Genomic DNA, 15342 nt, shown 5'->3' with positions numbered 1-15342 from the left:
TCAACTTTGAATGGTTATGATTCCTTTTTTTTCTCTCTTTCTTTATCACCATTGATCCATCTTTGTACGGTTATGATATAGTAGCCGGAGATAAAATTATCTCAAGCAGCTTGAGAAACGATAAGCCCTATATATATATATTTATATATATTTATATATGGGCTTAACATCTCTCTTGTTATAAGAGAGACTGAAGTTTTCCAACAGAAGAAAATTTTGTGGAGCCCACAAATTTTTGAAAATAAAATAAAAATAAAAAATAAAAACACGGAATTCGAGTTGACACAACTGGAGAAATATACTTATCCAGCAACAGGAGAAGTGTATTTCTCTCTCTATATATATATATAGGAAGAGTTATATTTACAAACTACACTATCTTCTTTCGGGAGAACACTAAGTCACACTACGTTCTTCCGGAAGACGACAGTATTCTCCCGAGAAAACTTAGTGTATCTGTAAAAAAAAATTGTAAACGGATCCTTTCTATATATATATATATATTCATGCTTTGCCTTGCCTCCAATTATGTAAATGCAAGAAAGGGGGAGAACGAGAGAGAGAGAGAGAGAGAGTGGTCAAAACTCGAAAGGTATGTTGAATGAAATCAAGTAATGTGAATGGCTCTCAATTTCACTTGAGACCTGGAATTGAAGTGTAGTGATCAGAAATAAACAATTTTTTTTTTCCTTCTCCGTGGTGGTGTTTGCTTATGATGCAGGGGTGTCATCTGCGGACTCTGTGCCTCACTATAAGTGTTAAAAGATTCCCAATTCAGCCAAGGCAAAACGCCCACAAATGCAATTATTATTACAGTAATCAACAAACGTATGATATATTTATTTGTTTAGGCCTTTCCATTTGAAGTTGGCTTTTGTAAGTGTCCTCTTTTGTTGGCTTCGTATTTTCAAGTCTTATTTTCCTTCCAGTTAACAACGGGTGCTATGAATTTTAGACATCCGCAGAGTGTTTTTCCATATCCCTCTGCCACTCTGCTTCTTCCTGTGTCTCTCTCTGCGATAAATCTGTCTATCACTTCCCTTCTCCTATCTTGAGCTCAGATTCAGTTGTCGTTCACTTTTCAATAATGGAAGCCAGTGGTTCAGATAAGGAAAGGGAACCCCCAACGGTCAGTATTCTGCCTTGACTCTACCATCTCAATAAATTGGGTGCAAGTTGAGTATAACTAACTCTATGGGAGAGAGAGGAGATGGGAAGCGGGAAACTGTTGCAGTTTTCATTATTTGCCCTCCTGCAGGTGTAGTCACTGGTCACAAATTTTGTTATTTGTTTTTATTGTTTTCTTCGTTAATTTATATATATTTTTTAAGATATTTCAATCGATTCATCGCTTTGAGATTAGTCCAATTCAGGACAAGTTCCGGGATTAAGACTTTAAATTCTTTCCAAATACGTTACACTGAGAAGGATCAAACACATGCTCTTATCTCACCTCCTCAGGGGAAACTAAGATTTTCTTGGTTAACATTTACAAAGATAGAAGAATCCTACTTATTTTCCATTGTGAAATCTAGACAAGATGTTGCTAGATATTCTTTGACAATTACAACTTATTAATGTTATTTATCTAGCAACATAATTTAATGTTGGTAGATACTTTCAACCGTTCGATATAAAACTGGACCTTCTGCAGTTTTTTTAAAAAATGTAAATAATCCAAATCGAGGAACCCACCATCATTTTTTATGTATGTACCCATCCCCCTTTCCCTTCCACCTGTCTCTGTAATCTTTTTGACAATATGACGTGGCAAGATTCTCAAGATCCAAATACTGGTGTCATGGCAGAGATAATTGAAGAAAAAGCTGAGAAAGGATTAGTCTTATTGCACTAAAATGAAGTGCAGTATAGCCTTCTTGCCTCCAGTGAGTGATTAATTCAGTAGGAATCTCCAAATCTACATATTGTTCTTGAGAAGTGGTGATGTCCACTCAGAAGAAAGAATGGCCCTGAATCTGTCTATTAGCACCAGCATTACTGATAATGATCTAAATTGAAGGACACGTGTATGGTTGTAATATAAAGTGTGTGCCCAATAATTCAGATTTTTTGAAAACTCATGAAGGAAATAACACTGTTATAAACCTGAGTAAGGTCCATATCCATAGAAGGCCCAGACGACAAAAGCTCAAAGGTAAACTCTATAAATAAGAGCTAAAGATCACATAAATGACTGATCTTTTCTTAACCCTATTTTATGCAATCACACAGCGCATACACCCACCCCCTCTTTGCTAAGGCTGTTGTATCGTGTGTCATGATTCGCTGTCCTCAAGATACTTAATCCATAGGTATATAGAGAGAGTATCAGATTCAACATCAACCAGCTAACCTTTGGTTAGACATCTCTGCCAGAGGCAGAACAAAGACTGATTTATTTCTTGCAAACTCGTTCTGCCAATACAAACATTGAAGATTGTTTTAACGCTTCCATCAACACATCTCCTAAAACTCGCCTCATATGACTGGACGGGCTTATCAATTTGGAAAGTTCAACCTACATATGACATTTAAGAACCTGCTTGCATTGTTTCACTTTCTCAAGTAATTAAAGGATATATATGAATTGTCCTCGCTTTCATTGTCATAGCTGGTCCTTTTCAAACATGGTTGGCAAGGCTTTACTCCATTCCATTGTTTACTTATCCTACTGAATAACTTTTTTAATTTGCACCAAAGCCTATATATCTACATTGTCAGCAATTTGTCTCTAAATGCAGAGACCCCCCACCACTACCCCAATTAGGCCTCACACCTTTATTATTGAGGCCGAGGGGTGTTGCCCACATCTTGCCTTGATCTTTCAGCATCCGTTCAATATCTGCAATTTAGTTGTTTCTTACTACATATATATATATATCTATTCTCTTAACTATCATGACAGAGGAAAAGGGAAAAAAAAACTTTCTTCGCCCATGTTGCCATGTTGGTATATTTATTCTTCTCTAGACGCCTAACCTTCCCTTGAGAAGGATGCAATGAATGTCTATTACCATGGATGAACAAAAAACTGAGTAGAGACAAACAACTTAACCAAACAAAGGGTTTATTGAAAACTATACTAGTGTAGTTCTAACTACGATCGAGAAACTAACAATATGCCTTTAGGTACGCTTTTATTGCCTTTTGGGGTATCGTTGAAACCCAGAAGTGAGTTCTTTTAATAAAATAAAAAATGTAGCATAATGAAATTTTAACTAGGTTGATACAATCTTTTGTAGTAATATAAGTCTGGCTATTAAATTTCACCTTTCAGAAGAAACATAAAGAATTGGAGAATAGACAGAGTTATCTCCAAATATGTAACCATAACACTGAGGCAAAAGGCAAAATAAAAGGTAATCATTTTGAGCTTTATTACGTGCATCAAATAACTGCAATGATATCATAACTTCGACAACATAGTCTTTCCAATTTCAGTCAAAAAGAGTGGAATATCTAACAATCCTCCTGTCTCCTCTTTTACCCATATCTGGGGTTACTCAAATAGGCAAGGTGAAAATGGATATTTTGAAAAAAAATTCGTCTTACTTAAACTAGAAACAGATATAATGGAAATTATTATAAAAATTGTATGAGTTGCATAAAATTAAAAGAAAGCAAAAGGAAAACAATACCAAAGATCTACCAGAGAAAGAAATAACCCTAGAAGACAGACTGGGGCACGGTATACTTTGAGGAGAGTCATTTAGGCTTAGGTGTGAAAGCTTTAAAATTTATAACAATTTAGAGATTTATATCAAATATTTCAAAATGTAAATAGAAGAGAAAGAAAAATAAAAAGGTGACGTGGCTTGACTCTCTGAGATCACTTATCAAAAGGAAGCAACACTGCTTACGATGTTCAACAAACCATAAACAATCATGATTATTGAATAGATACAAAACTTTGAGGTGCAGTCAGAGTGGGCTCAGGAGGGTGCCATAAGTCATAAGTAAGTTGATTTTAGGTGCGGCGACCTTGAGGTTTAGCTTTGATCAGCATTCACATTGTGAGGGGTGGGGAGTGGGGACTGCTTATTCCATCAATTGATTCCTTTCATGGGTCCCATTTGAAGGCAAGAGACTACACAAATTATTGTCTTTTTCCGTTTATTGAGAGGGAAACAAGTGAGGATCTGATTACTTTGGCCTCTCAAAAAAGAAACAGACAAGGGAATTAAACGATTCACTGAATAAAGACTGTAAACTGAAACTCCCATAAATATAATTATATTTTTATAAGGAAGAGAGAGAGAGAAAGACATGCTTTCCTGCCATTTTAGAACAGCTGAGGAGGTGGAGGAAGATCGTTTCTCTTTATGCGGACGGAAAAGGATATTTAAAAAGAAACCCACGTCACTCTCACTCCTCTACGTTGTTCCCCCTTTTCTGTCTACATCTCTTGCACTTGAAGTGGTTTGTATACTCTTGAGATATATAGTCTCACATTGGTTGTTGTATGTGCAGTTAATGTGAAGTTTACAAAGTTTTGGGCACTTTCACATTTTGAGCTAGTTTTTGGGGTGGTGTATCCCAAGGTTCTTTACATGGTATCAGAGCCTCGCCGCCCCCCCCCCCACTTTCTCTTGTGGCGTTTCTTAGCACAGGTAGGCTGGGCCTGTTGCATTGTCCACTCATCAAGTCCAATGGGCTCTCGTTTAGGGGCGTGTAGAGATATATAGTCCCACATTGGTTGTATGTGCAAGGGCCTGTTGCATTGTCCACTCTTCAAGCCCAATGGGCTCTCGTGTGAGTGGCGCTTGTTGAGATATATAGTCTCACATTAGTTGCACTTGGACACTCCCACCCTTTGAGCTAGCTTTTGGGGTGGTGTATCCTAAGGTTCTTTACATATATCATAACATATATATATATATATATATATATATATATATATATATATATAGAGGGCTTTCATTTCGTCCCGTTGCTTCAAGAAATTTTTCTTCCTGCCACGCAAACAGACAAGGAAAATAATAAAGAGGAAGATACACATTATTCAATGACTTTGCCTTGTCCATAGTGTTGCATGACAAGCAATTTTGTCCCAGTAACATATTCTCATTTATCCCATATATATATGGCTTTAACAGCTCTCCTGTTGCCGCAGATCAGAAAATTTACAACAACACTTATTTTCATAGTTCCGTATCTTGGAAATTTTTTTTTTTATTTCAAGATCTGGCTCCTTATCTTATGTAAATATATTTGCTGCAAGTTTTTTCATCAATAGTGACAGCAGAAATGAGGAACCCTATATATATATATATATAGGGCAATGAAATTCTTATGTTGCATTATATGCATTCTATTTCCTGCAGACACAGCTAGTTGGGTCCCACATGAGAAAAAATAAAAAATAAAATAAAAAAACGGGAGGCGCTACTTTCGAAGGGACTACCGGAGAAAACAAATTCGTTCCTATAGCATAAGATTTGATTTTCTCATATATATATATATATATATATACACGATCATTTTTTCAACTATCATAGATAACTTATTGAACCCAAAATGACATTGTTATGGAAATCAAAGTATTTTTGTAATTATAATTTATTTCAGGATCATAGTAGTCTTTCTCATTATAATTTTTTAATCTTTTAACCCAAAAAGACATTGTTTTAAGAGCGAATGTAGATAACTTATCTATATTCATTTTAAAAACTTTAAAGCACACATATATATATATATATGTGTGTGTGTGTGTGTGTGGATTTAATGTTTTTACAGTGAATATAGATAAGTTATCTAAATTCGCTCTCAAAACGACATTATTTTGAGTTTAAAAATTAAAAAATTATAATAAAAAAGACTATTATAATCATGAAATAAATTATAATTACAAAAATACTTTGATTTTCGTCTCAAAATGACGTCATTTTGGACTCAATGTAAATAACTTATCTACATTGACGGTAGAAAAAGCGAACCCTATATATATATATATATATATATATATGGAACAAGATATCAAAATAAGATCCACTAGGGCTAGCCTAGTGGTGTGGGTGTATGTAATAGGGTGTGTGAGTGTGTGGTTGTGTGTTCTATTCCCTGTAACCTACACACAAAAAAAGATATCAAAATAAAAAGTTTAACATTAAATCTTAGAGATAAGATATTGTTACTACCAATTAGTATTACTATTAATATCACTATCACTTTATTTCACCGTTAAATTGATTATATTGATCCAACGGTTATATTTATTTTCACCTTTTGTATGGTTATAATTTCTTATATTTAATATTTTTACAATAAATATAACGAATCATAATCATTCAAAGATAAAAATAAATATAAAATATTAAATATAGAGAGAAGAAAGAAGGTTTTCTAAAGTTAAATTATAACCATTAGATTCATTTAATGGTAAAATAAAGTGGTGGTGATATTGATGATTACACTAATTGGTAGTAACAATATCCCATCTCTAAATCTTGATAGTTAATTTCTATCAATCAAAAGGTTATAATTGATTGGATCACATTTATTAATTAATTAATAATTTTCAATAAATTAAAACCATAAGATTAACAAAAATCAATAACTAAAATTTAGTATCAAATTTTTTAGTAATTTGATACAGCTTTCTATATATATACGACAATATTTTGACAGCCAGTTTTACAATATATATATAGGGATAGGATATTGTGACACCCAAGTTATGTTACACCCATGTGACACCCAGTCAATCTCACCGTTAGATCGCTTATGTTGATCCAACGGTTATATTTATTTCCGTCTTTGTATGGTCATGATTTCTCAAATTTAATATTTTATATTTATTTCTACCTTTGTATGGTTATGATTTTCCATATTTAATGCTTTCACTTTAAATTTGGGAAATCATGACCATACAAAGATGGAAATAAATATAACCGTTGGATCAACATAAGCGATCTAACGGTGAGATTGACTGGGTGTCACATGGGTGTAACATAACTTGGGTGTCACAATATCCTATCCCATATATATATATATATATATATATATATATATATATATATATAGAGGAATTGTTTTTCTTATGTAACATAAGATAAAATAATTTTTCTACACACACATATAAAGAGATGGGACCCACTTATATTTTTTTTCTCTCCTATATTCTCTTTCCTCTCTCTTCTAAGAAAACAATTCCCCTATATATATATAGGGTAAAGTGTGTGTCATTTTAAAGGATGTAAAATTGTATCATTTTAAGAGAGAGAAAGACATAGATAAATGAGGAGAGTTGACAAAAATAAATAAAAGTGTGGATCTCACCTCTCATATAATGAAATGAAATGTTATAAGTTGTGTCATTTAAAAGGATTAACATTTTCCCCGTATATATACTACAAAATTTTGACAGCCAATTTTACAATATTGTTCCCCTTTCTACGCCTTTCATGCGAGTTTTCGCTCATGACACGAAGAAACTGAAGGAAGAAAAGCTAAAAAGGGCTATGGCAGGCTTGTTGAGGCAGAAGAGTTGAGCTCTGGTGCAAATAGCCGAGTATGAAACATTTTAATAACACGTGCATTGTGTTTGCGTGAGACAACAGCAAATTTTTCGCATCATCCCAATTCACAAGGGAGTATTGGCAAAAGACCCACAACGTGTTGCTGCTTTGTGCTGGCTTCCGAAAGGTCTAACCGCTCTGATTTCATAAGTGGGCCAAAGTGCTGTTTCAGGGGGGCCCACATCAAGGGCAAACTTTGAATATAAATTTCACCTATATGATAAAGACTGTCGAGTACCAGCATAGAACAACATTATTTAATCATTTAATATGATATTTAAATGCACAGGACAATAATAATCAATATAATCATTCAAAAGATGAAGTCATGATATTTATTATATTTATTTAGTTATCAGACACGTGTATGATACTGACAATAAAGAGAATCACTTTTCAGCAAAACTATTTTGTCAAAGAGCAACAGTGATGCTGTTAAACTATCTTTGAAATCAAAGTTGCATAAATCAGAGGTACCACAAAATCCGGACCACACACCCTCGCACATAACCAACCAATCAGACCGAAGATTCCTGAGATGAGAGCCCTCGAAGATTTTGAATATCCTGGAACTATCAACTATTTATCTACCTTAGCTTTTTTCTTTTTGTTACAGATTGATTTTTCACTTGCCACAGCCAAAAAGCATGCCAGTCTCCACTTCTCAAAAGGCATCTTCCTATTCTTTGCTATTACTTTACACTCACATTCAGAGATAGCAATTTGCAACCCACTTGTCACTGCCCACCCAATTTCATTCTAACTTGAAGAAAAAAAAAGAGTAGCTTCATAACAACACCATCAATAAAAGAGGGACACAATCTTGAATTAAAAAAATTGAGCTGCCATACACGTACATCCTCATCCTCCCCAGCATAGATACGTCAAAAAGATGTTTACTGCCTTCTAGACTAGAAGACAAAATTAAAATTAAAGATAGCAAGTAACGAAGAGAACACTAACGTAAACTCCATTACATCCCCAAAAGAAGGAAAGGTGGTTCTTGCCTGCCCTTTCCTCCACCACCTTTAATCCTTCCATTTCCTGCCAACAAGGAAGTGTGTTCAAAAGCATCCACCACCAGCCCGCCCCCCTCCCCAGAAAAAATAAAATAAAATAAAAACCAACCACCTCTTCCGGAAATAAAAACCAATCGAATTGGATTAGACTTCAAGATCAACCTTTGTCAGATTATAAACACAAGTGTACAAATGATTTACTACACACTTCAGAGGCACATTGCATAGGTTTGGCTGATTTCCCATCAAAAATTGCGGAATCTGAATTCATTTATCTCCATTGGCCGTGTTCTACTCAAAGTTTGCATCTTGGCGCCAAACATGAATGGCATCAACAGTCTCCTCACATTCGCAAGACACCATCTTTCACTTCAAAAGTCCCATCTAATTCACCTTTGCTTACCATGGGCACAGGGTGCAACGTAAGGAAAACAAGGGACATTCTACTCACCCGCAGGTTGTTTTTGTTCTGCTGGCTTCACTTGAACCGCAGAGGGAACAGTATGAACATAAGTAAAACCGGCAGGAACAAACTGATGGTGATTTCCAGATGGTGGCATTGTAGCAAACTGTGCTGGATGCAGAAGACCCGGCATAGGTAAGCCACCACTTTTTGTATTGTTCGCAGTGGCACCATTAGAGGGAGAAGTGCTAGAAGAGCTCTGTCGTTGCATTTGCTCGGGGCCGCGCCTTTGAACATAATACCCACTTGCAGCAGAAGTAGAAGAGGGAGAGCAATTAGATTGTGAAATTTGAGGATGTATATAAGGATTTGAGAAGACCAGCTGGGCCTGTTGTAATGTTTGCTTTGATATTTGTTGCTGCTGCTGCTGTTGTTGCATTTGAGGTTTAGCCCCAGTACTGGAAGATGGAGTTAGCTGAGGACCACTGAGGATTGATGGCACATTCCGACCACCAACAGGCGAGGATTTACGACTTGGCACAGCCTGAGAGTTCTTGGCTTGCTGAGAGGCTAAGGACGTTTGACTCGTCTTAATATTGGTTGACGTTGATGTTGTCCTTGGACTACCAGCATTTTTGGACATCGATGAGGTTGTGGGCGAGCCAGCCATAACTGGAGGAGACGGAGAACTTGAAGGTTGCACTTGTACAGTGGATGATTTCGGATTAGCTGCAAAAGATATTTGAGTGTGGGCTTGCTGGGTACGAGCCTGCTGCTGAGGAAGACTTTTGACTGATGGTGGTGGTGGTGAAGTCATAGATGGGGAAGACTGCGAAGTGGTTGCCCTTACAGTGTTCTTCCATTGAGGTGACTGAGCAACTGTGGTGCTGCTTTGTACAAGGTTTTGAGGAAAAACAGATACAGCATTAGAAAACTTGGGGGGCATTGATGATGTAGAAGGAAGATGATCAGAGTAGACACTGCCATTGCTTGTTGATGGTGTCTTACTTCGAGCAGCTGCAACTGCAAATTGATGCTGTTTCTGAAGCTGAATATATTGCTGCTGATTTCGTTGCAGATGTTGCTGAGAACTTGCTGAACTGGTGTTGATGCCAGCAGGCATGACAGGAGCAGCAGTCCGAGAAGAAGCAGAACCAAGGCCGAGTGTTCGTGCAGAGCTATCAATGACATTGTTGCCAGTTAATGCAGTTACTGGAGGATCAGACACATCTGGCCTTGAGAATGCAATAGATTGCCCGACTGTAGCTGGGATTTTCCCTCCCGTGGATTTTCTATCTTCTTCTGGGTTAGAAGAATCAGACACAGCTTTCCCTTCTTCAGGGACACAATAATTCTTCTTCTGCTGAGAATTGGCAGCTTGTGCACCGGCCATTATCTGATAGTTATGGTGACTCTGTGCAATAGATGAGAGGTCAAGGCCAGGGGCGGCAGTTGCACCATTGACGGACGCAAATGACATGGCAAATGCTTGAGACATTTCAGCTGTAGCCTTTGGACCAGGGTGCTGTTGAGCTTGCGTCTTTTCACTATGACTACCATTAGAACCAGTACCATTAATTGATGCAGGTGTCATCAAAGCAAAGTTTGGCGTCTGCACTGGCATTGCAAAATTTTGTCCATAAATACTCATGGTAGTGCGAGTGAGACGACTATCCGCAGTAGAGGGACTACCTTCACCACCCATTTCGGATTCAATTTGGCGAGCTGGATGAGAAGCATTATGATTCTGCAGTTGCTGCCTCTGCTGTTGCTGCTGCAACTGTAGAAGCTGCGATGGTTGACTCTTATTGACATGAAAGCCTTGCATGCCTCCAACAACACCACTACCACCACCATTGGAGCCACTACCATTAGGCTTTTGTTGATTCTGTGCATGCTTTTGGGAAGAGGAGGATCCAGTAGAAATACTGGTGTTTTGATGGCTCTGCTGTGATTGAGGAGGAAGTTGCTGCTGCGGAATCTGTGAAGGATGGAGCATTTGAGAAGAATAGAATGACCCATTGAAGAATGGCAATGCCTGTGCATGGGCTCCTCTGTATGCAGGTGGACCACCAACGTGTGCTGGTATTGGAAATGGGTAAGCATTATTAGGCAAAATGGCCAAGTATTGAGTTTCATTGCCGGGCATATTTGGATAGCTAAAGCTCATTGGTGGTGCAGCAGCCACCCCTGTACCCGAAGCATTGAGCGGAGCTGAATTAGAAGCAGATGCTGATCCTCCACTGTTTGTGCCAGGCAAACACTTAGCAGATCCCGGTCGAACAGAGGCAGCAGCAGCTTGCTGCTGGTTCAGTGGAAAGATGAATGCAGGACCATGCTGAAATTTATGACAGAGCATTAATTAACAAAAGTATAAATTTCAAAAAGAAAAACGGAATGCATACCAAAAACAAAGCTTGCTCATAATATTACCAGGAAATAAAACAAAAAACATACCAATATATTATTAGGTGCTCCGGAAGGCAAGGCTTGCTGAAGCAAGATTTGCTTTCTTTGAGAACTATCCAAGTTAGTAGGCTGAGAGCCTTTATCCTTCCCAACATGACCTGGAAACATGCCAAGACCGTGATCTTTGTCTAGAGTAGGGTTTGGAGCCCTGCTGGGAACATTAGCATGCAATTCAGTGGAGGGCACAACATTAAGATTACAGGGCTTTGCCCCGTACAAAGCTGCAGAACCTGCTGCTGCTGGCCAGAATGGATTCATCCTCGCAATTTGCTGGTGATATAATATATTGCGAGCAATGTAGTAATGGGTTGCACACTTTTTGGGCCGAGGCTGATTAGAAAGTAGATGGGGTGGCTGTAAAAGTTTTTATTAATAATGAATTCAAGGGGGACGAAACGTAATGAACTTTTTTTTTATTTAAAATCAGCAAGTTTCAAGAGAATAAACTAAAATGAACATATACCGGTATAGCTGCAGAAGTCACTGTAGTCCCATCCATGGATACTACTCCTTGCAGAGATGTCATATATCTGCTAATGGGAAAAGAGTCATACCCCAAGAGAAAAGCAGCATTCCCACTAAATACTACAAATACCCAAAAGAACAGACAACGGATAAGAATTAATCCAGCCATACCCCATGGGAGGAAGCCCGCCAGGCCAGCTGGGAACAGACAATGGAAGAGGCACGGAATTGGATAAAACTGTAAGAAGGAAAAAAAAAACGACATAAGCCACCGTTATCATTAAAAGATGGAGAAAGAAAGCAAATAGAACAAGTATTTTCATTTTTCAACTTCAAATTGAACAAACCATTTTTCTCTGGGTTAGGCTGTTGCTGCTGCCTCTGGATGTTGTTTTGATGTTGCCTCTTGTTAACTAAGCTGCCATTTCCACTAGTATCCACCCTATTAGCCTTCTCCACATCAAGCTGCAAGACGGTACCTCTTTCCTTCCGCATGATGTCCGGTTTATGAGACTCAGCTTTGTCCATTTCCACGGCTGCAACCTCTTCCTTACTCATTCTCAGCGATTTATCATCTTCCTTCGTCACAGGCTTAACTTCCTGTAAACCAGGCACAGATATTTAAGTACTTATCAGCCAGCAACGAAGAAAGGGCTACAGATGCACGCCATGGCCCACTTACCATTTCAGGGTCTATTACCAAAGGTTTAGGATCTCCAGCCACAAAAGTAATCTCCACATTTCTTTCGGGAGAAGATCTCAGTGGAGGAGGCGGCAGCGCCTGAAAAACCAACCAGAAAAAAATAATAAAAAAAATGATAGAGAGAGGAAAGAGAGAGAAGTTGAAAAAGCAAGAAAAAGATAAGCACCATCAGATCTATCTGGAACTTCTCTTCTCGCTGGTTTTCACTCTCAGACAAAGTTGTATTCCTGTAGAACCAAGAAAATGAACAAAGCAAGATCAGGATTCCCATTCAAACAGAACCCACAAAAACAAGACTTGAGCTCATAATGCTCACGCTTTAGTCGATTTCACATCCTCGCGATCATGATCTAATTTGACCACAGGAGATTCCTTCTTCGGTGACTGGGGCACCTCCTTACTCAATCCCACATCTTGCTTCTCCGATTCCTCCGTCAACGGCTTAGAATCCGACGAAACGTTGCTTTCCAACTTAATTGACTCCGGCTGCGGTTCGGACGATGCTAGAGCGCCTTGAGAATTGACCAAATCGTATGATACACCGCCATTTTCAGGTCCAGATTCTGAGATTTTATGAAAATTCTGCGAGCAAGTTTCCACTTTTGAAGGCTGATCGCTTTCGGCCTTCGCAGTTGATGGAATGGAGCTACTACGAACGCTGAAAATCGTCGGATTTTCGTCGTCGCACTTCACCGGCCGTGGTTTTTTCCTCTTCGGAGCTAGAATCGAAAAGTAAAATACGTCAGTTTAATCCTTGAAGCTCGAAACAAATTCAAACGCTTTTGGATGCTGAGAAAACAAGAGATGATAAAAAATTAAAAAAAAAATTGCTGGCACGGATTTCCCACGAACAAAAAAAGTTAGAAGAAAGAGAAAACTGATTGAACTATCAAAGCTCAGAGAACCCACCAACAACAGACAAGGAAATAACAGAAGAGCTGGAATTTTGAGGTGGAAGCGATGACGAGAGAGGCTGTGCGGATTGTGAATTTGAGATCGGTGAAGATATCCTTGACTTGGCATCATTGGAAGATTTATGTCCTTCACGAGAATCGCTGTTGGCCATGATTTCTTGCTTAGACGGCCCTTGAGGCTGTCTCATCATGCCGTACAACACTTCTGCGATCTCTATCTCGATCTCGTCTTGAGCTGCAGAAGATGACTTGGATGAGGATTTGGGGGGTCTGAACTTGGGTCCATTGGTCTTCTACAGCAACACAAGACATTACTTGTTAGTAACTAGCCATCAAAAACACAACACAACAGAGTGACAACCAGCGACAACTCACTATCTTTTTCCTCACTGAAGCATTCGACGACGATGGCGACGCCGGAGACAACGCCACCGAAGGCATGGTCGTTCTCACCGGCGAAGTGGAAGGCTGACGACGAATTTGGTCGGCTGCTATTGCAGGAGGGGAAGTCCAGAATTCGTGCGACCTCTTCGTGGAGGCTGAAGAGAGAAGAGACAAACAAAGGAAGAAGAACAAGTTAAAAGAAAATCTTCAATTTTTTAGAACACAGACTGAGCCAATTGAGTGAGTCCGTTTGGGAACCGTACCTGAGCGAGCCTTTCTGGGAACCGACACCCCGATCATCTCATCGGCGGTCTTCCAAGTAGGCGGCGCTGGTCTAAAAACTTTGGCCGGCGGTGGAAAGCTCTTCCGATGCAGCGACGGGTTAGGGCCGAGAGAAAGCATTCTAACGGAGGCAGCGCCTCTGTCGTCGTCGTCGTCGTCTTCTGGTTCATCGTTAATACTATCCTCTGAAGTATCTTCTCCGCCTTCTTCTCTGCTATGCATCACCCTGTCACCACCCCTCCTCCTCTTACTCCGCCCCAGTCGATCTCGATCCTTCTTCCCGTTACCTCCTCGATCTCTTAGCCTCGCCGTCTCATGCAGCTCCACCGCTCCGTCTTCCTCTGCAAAACAAAAACCACCATCATCAAAGTTTCTGAGATGGTTTTAGATCTGAGACTTAAGAGAGAGTGAGAGAATTTCGAACCTGGTGAATCTCTGTGGCTGTGGCTGTGGCTGTGGCTGTTGTTGTTGTTGTTAGTCCTGTGTCTTCTTCTAGCCAAACCATTTGCAGCCATAGTGCTTCTCCTACCTTCTCTATTCCTGTCCATTCCACGCCACCAAATCAGCTGCTGCACCCACAAGATCTATCTCTATCTCTTCTCTCATATCAGTGACAACGAAACCCAACCATAATCACCGCAAGTACACTGATTCATTCACAACCAAATTCCCAGACCTATTTGATGCTTTCAACATCACAACAGAATTTTCGTTTATCTATTCTTCTCTTGTTCACGCTCACGCTGCTGCTCCACTCCTCTCTCCCTCTTTTTGTGCTCCAATCTCATCTTCTTTCCGCTATAAACCCACTCCAAATCCTCTTGTGCGGTTACGATTCACTCACTTAATTCCATCATTAAATCTCTACCGTCCCCTCCCTCCGCATATATCCAACGGTTCTGCTTCTTCCGTGCCAACATGGCAACATCCGCACCGTCTCCTTTCTAACCTTTTTCCCCGTTCACCCCCACGTGTCGCTTCTTTCTTTCTTCCCAAGCTTCCATGTTTACTCGCTACTGACTTGGTACCATATTTATTCTATGAGTATAAATCTTTTTTTATGTTTGGTAACTAATAATTAATTAAGGACTGAAGAAAAGGGAACAGTTTATAATCTAATTCCATTGGAACTGACAGCAATGCTTGAGCAATAAGCTCTTCAAATTTCCAAAGGAGTTACTGTGAC

General features: G+C 39.0%; 1 protein-coding gene across 2 annotated transcripts; it reads right to left on the bottom strand.

The window, feature by feature from the left end:
• Positions 1-7347: 7347 nt before the first annotated feature.
• LOC133299026 (protein TIME FOR COFFEE) lies at positions 7348-14943 on the bottom strand. 2 transcript variants are annotated; one of them, XM_061498416.1, is made up of 12 exons: positions 14581-14943; positions 14138-14497; positions 13866-14029; positions 13486-13780; positions 12893-13295; positions 12743-12803; positions 12556-12654; positions 12221-12473; positions 12045-12111; positions 11872-11938; positions 11397-11762; positions 7348-11277 (listed from the first exon to the last, which is right to left on the bottom strand). In XM_061498416.1, the coding sequence occupies exons 1-12, from the start codon at positions 14702-14704 to the stop codon at positions 8980-8982; spliced, it is 4557 nt and encodes a 1518-aa protein (XP_061354400.1). In that variant the 5' UTR covers positions 14705-14943; the 3' UTR covers positions 7348-8979. The 2 variants fall into 2 exon arrangements, with proteins under 2 accessions (XP_061354400.1, XP_061354398.1); XM_061498414.1 differs by having other exon boundaries at positions 7349-11277; positions 13486-13783.
• Positions 14944-15342: the final 399 nt, after the last annotated feature.

Source organism: Gastrolobium bilobum, unplaced genomic scaffold (genome assembly GCF_033153095.1).
Source record: "Gastrolobium bilobum isolate Gb01-03AN ecotype WA unplaced genomic scaffold, APGP_CSIRO_Gbil_v1 utg500, whole genome shotgun sequence".
NCBI classification, from domain to species: domain Eukaryota; kingdom Viridiplantae; phylum Streptophyta; class Magnoliopsida; order Fabales; family Fabaceae; genus Gastrolobium; species Gastrolobium bilobum.
Note: the sequence above shows the minus strand (reverse complement) of the source record. Positions and strands in the feature narration are given on the sequence as shown.

Coding starts and splice junctions, on each gene's coding strand:
- LOC133299026 (XM_061498414.1), bottom strand. CDS start 14,704: ATGGACAGGAATAGAGAAGGTAGGAGAAGCACTATGGCTGCAAATGGT. Junction 12,804..12,892: donor GATGTGAAATCGACTAAAGC/GTGAGCATTATG, acceptor TTGGTTCTACAG/GAATACAACTTTGTCTGAGA. Junction 11,763..11,871: donor TGACTTCTGCAGCTATACCG/GTATATGTTCAT, acceptor AAACTTTTACAG/CCACCCCATCTACTTTCTAA.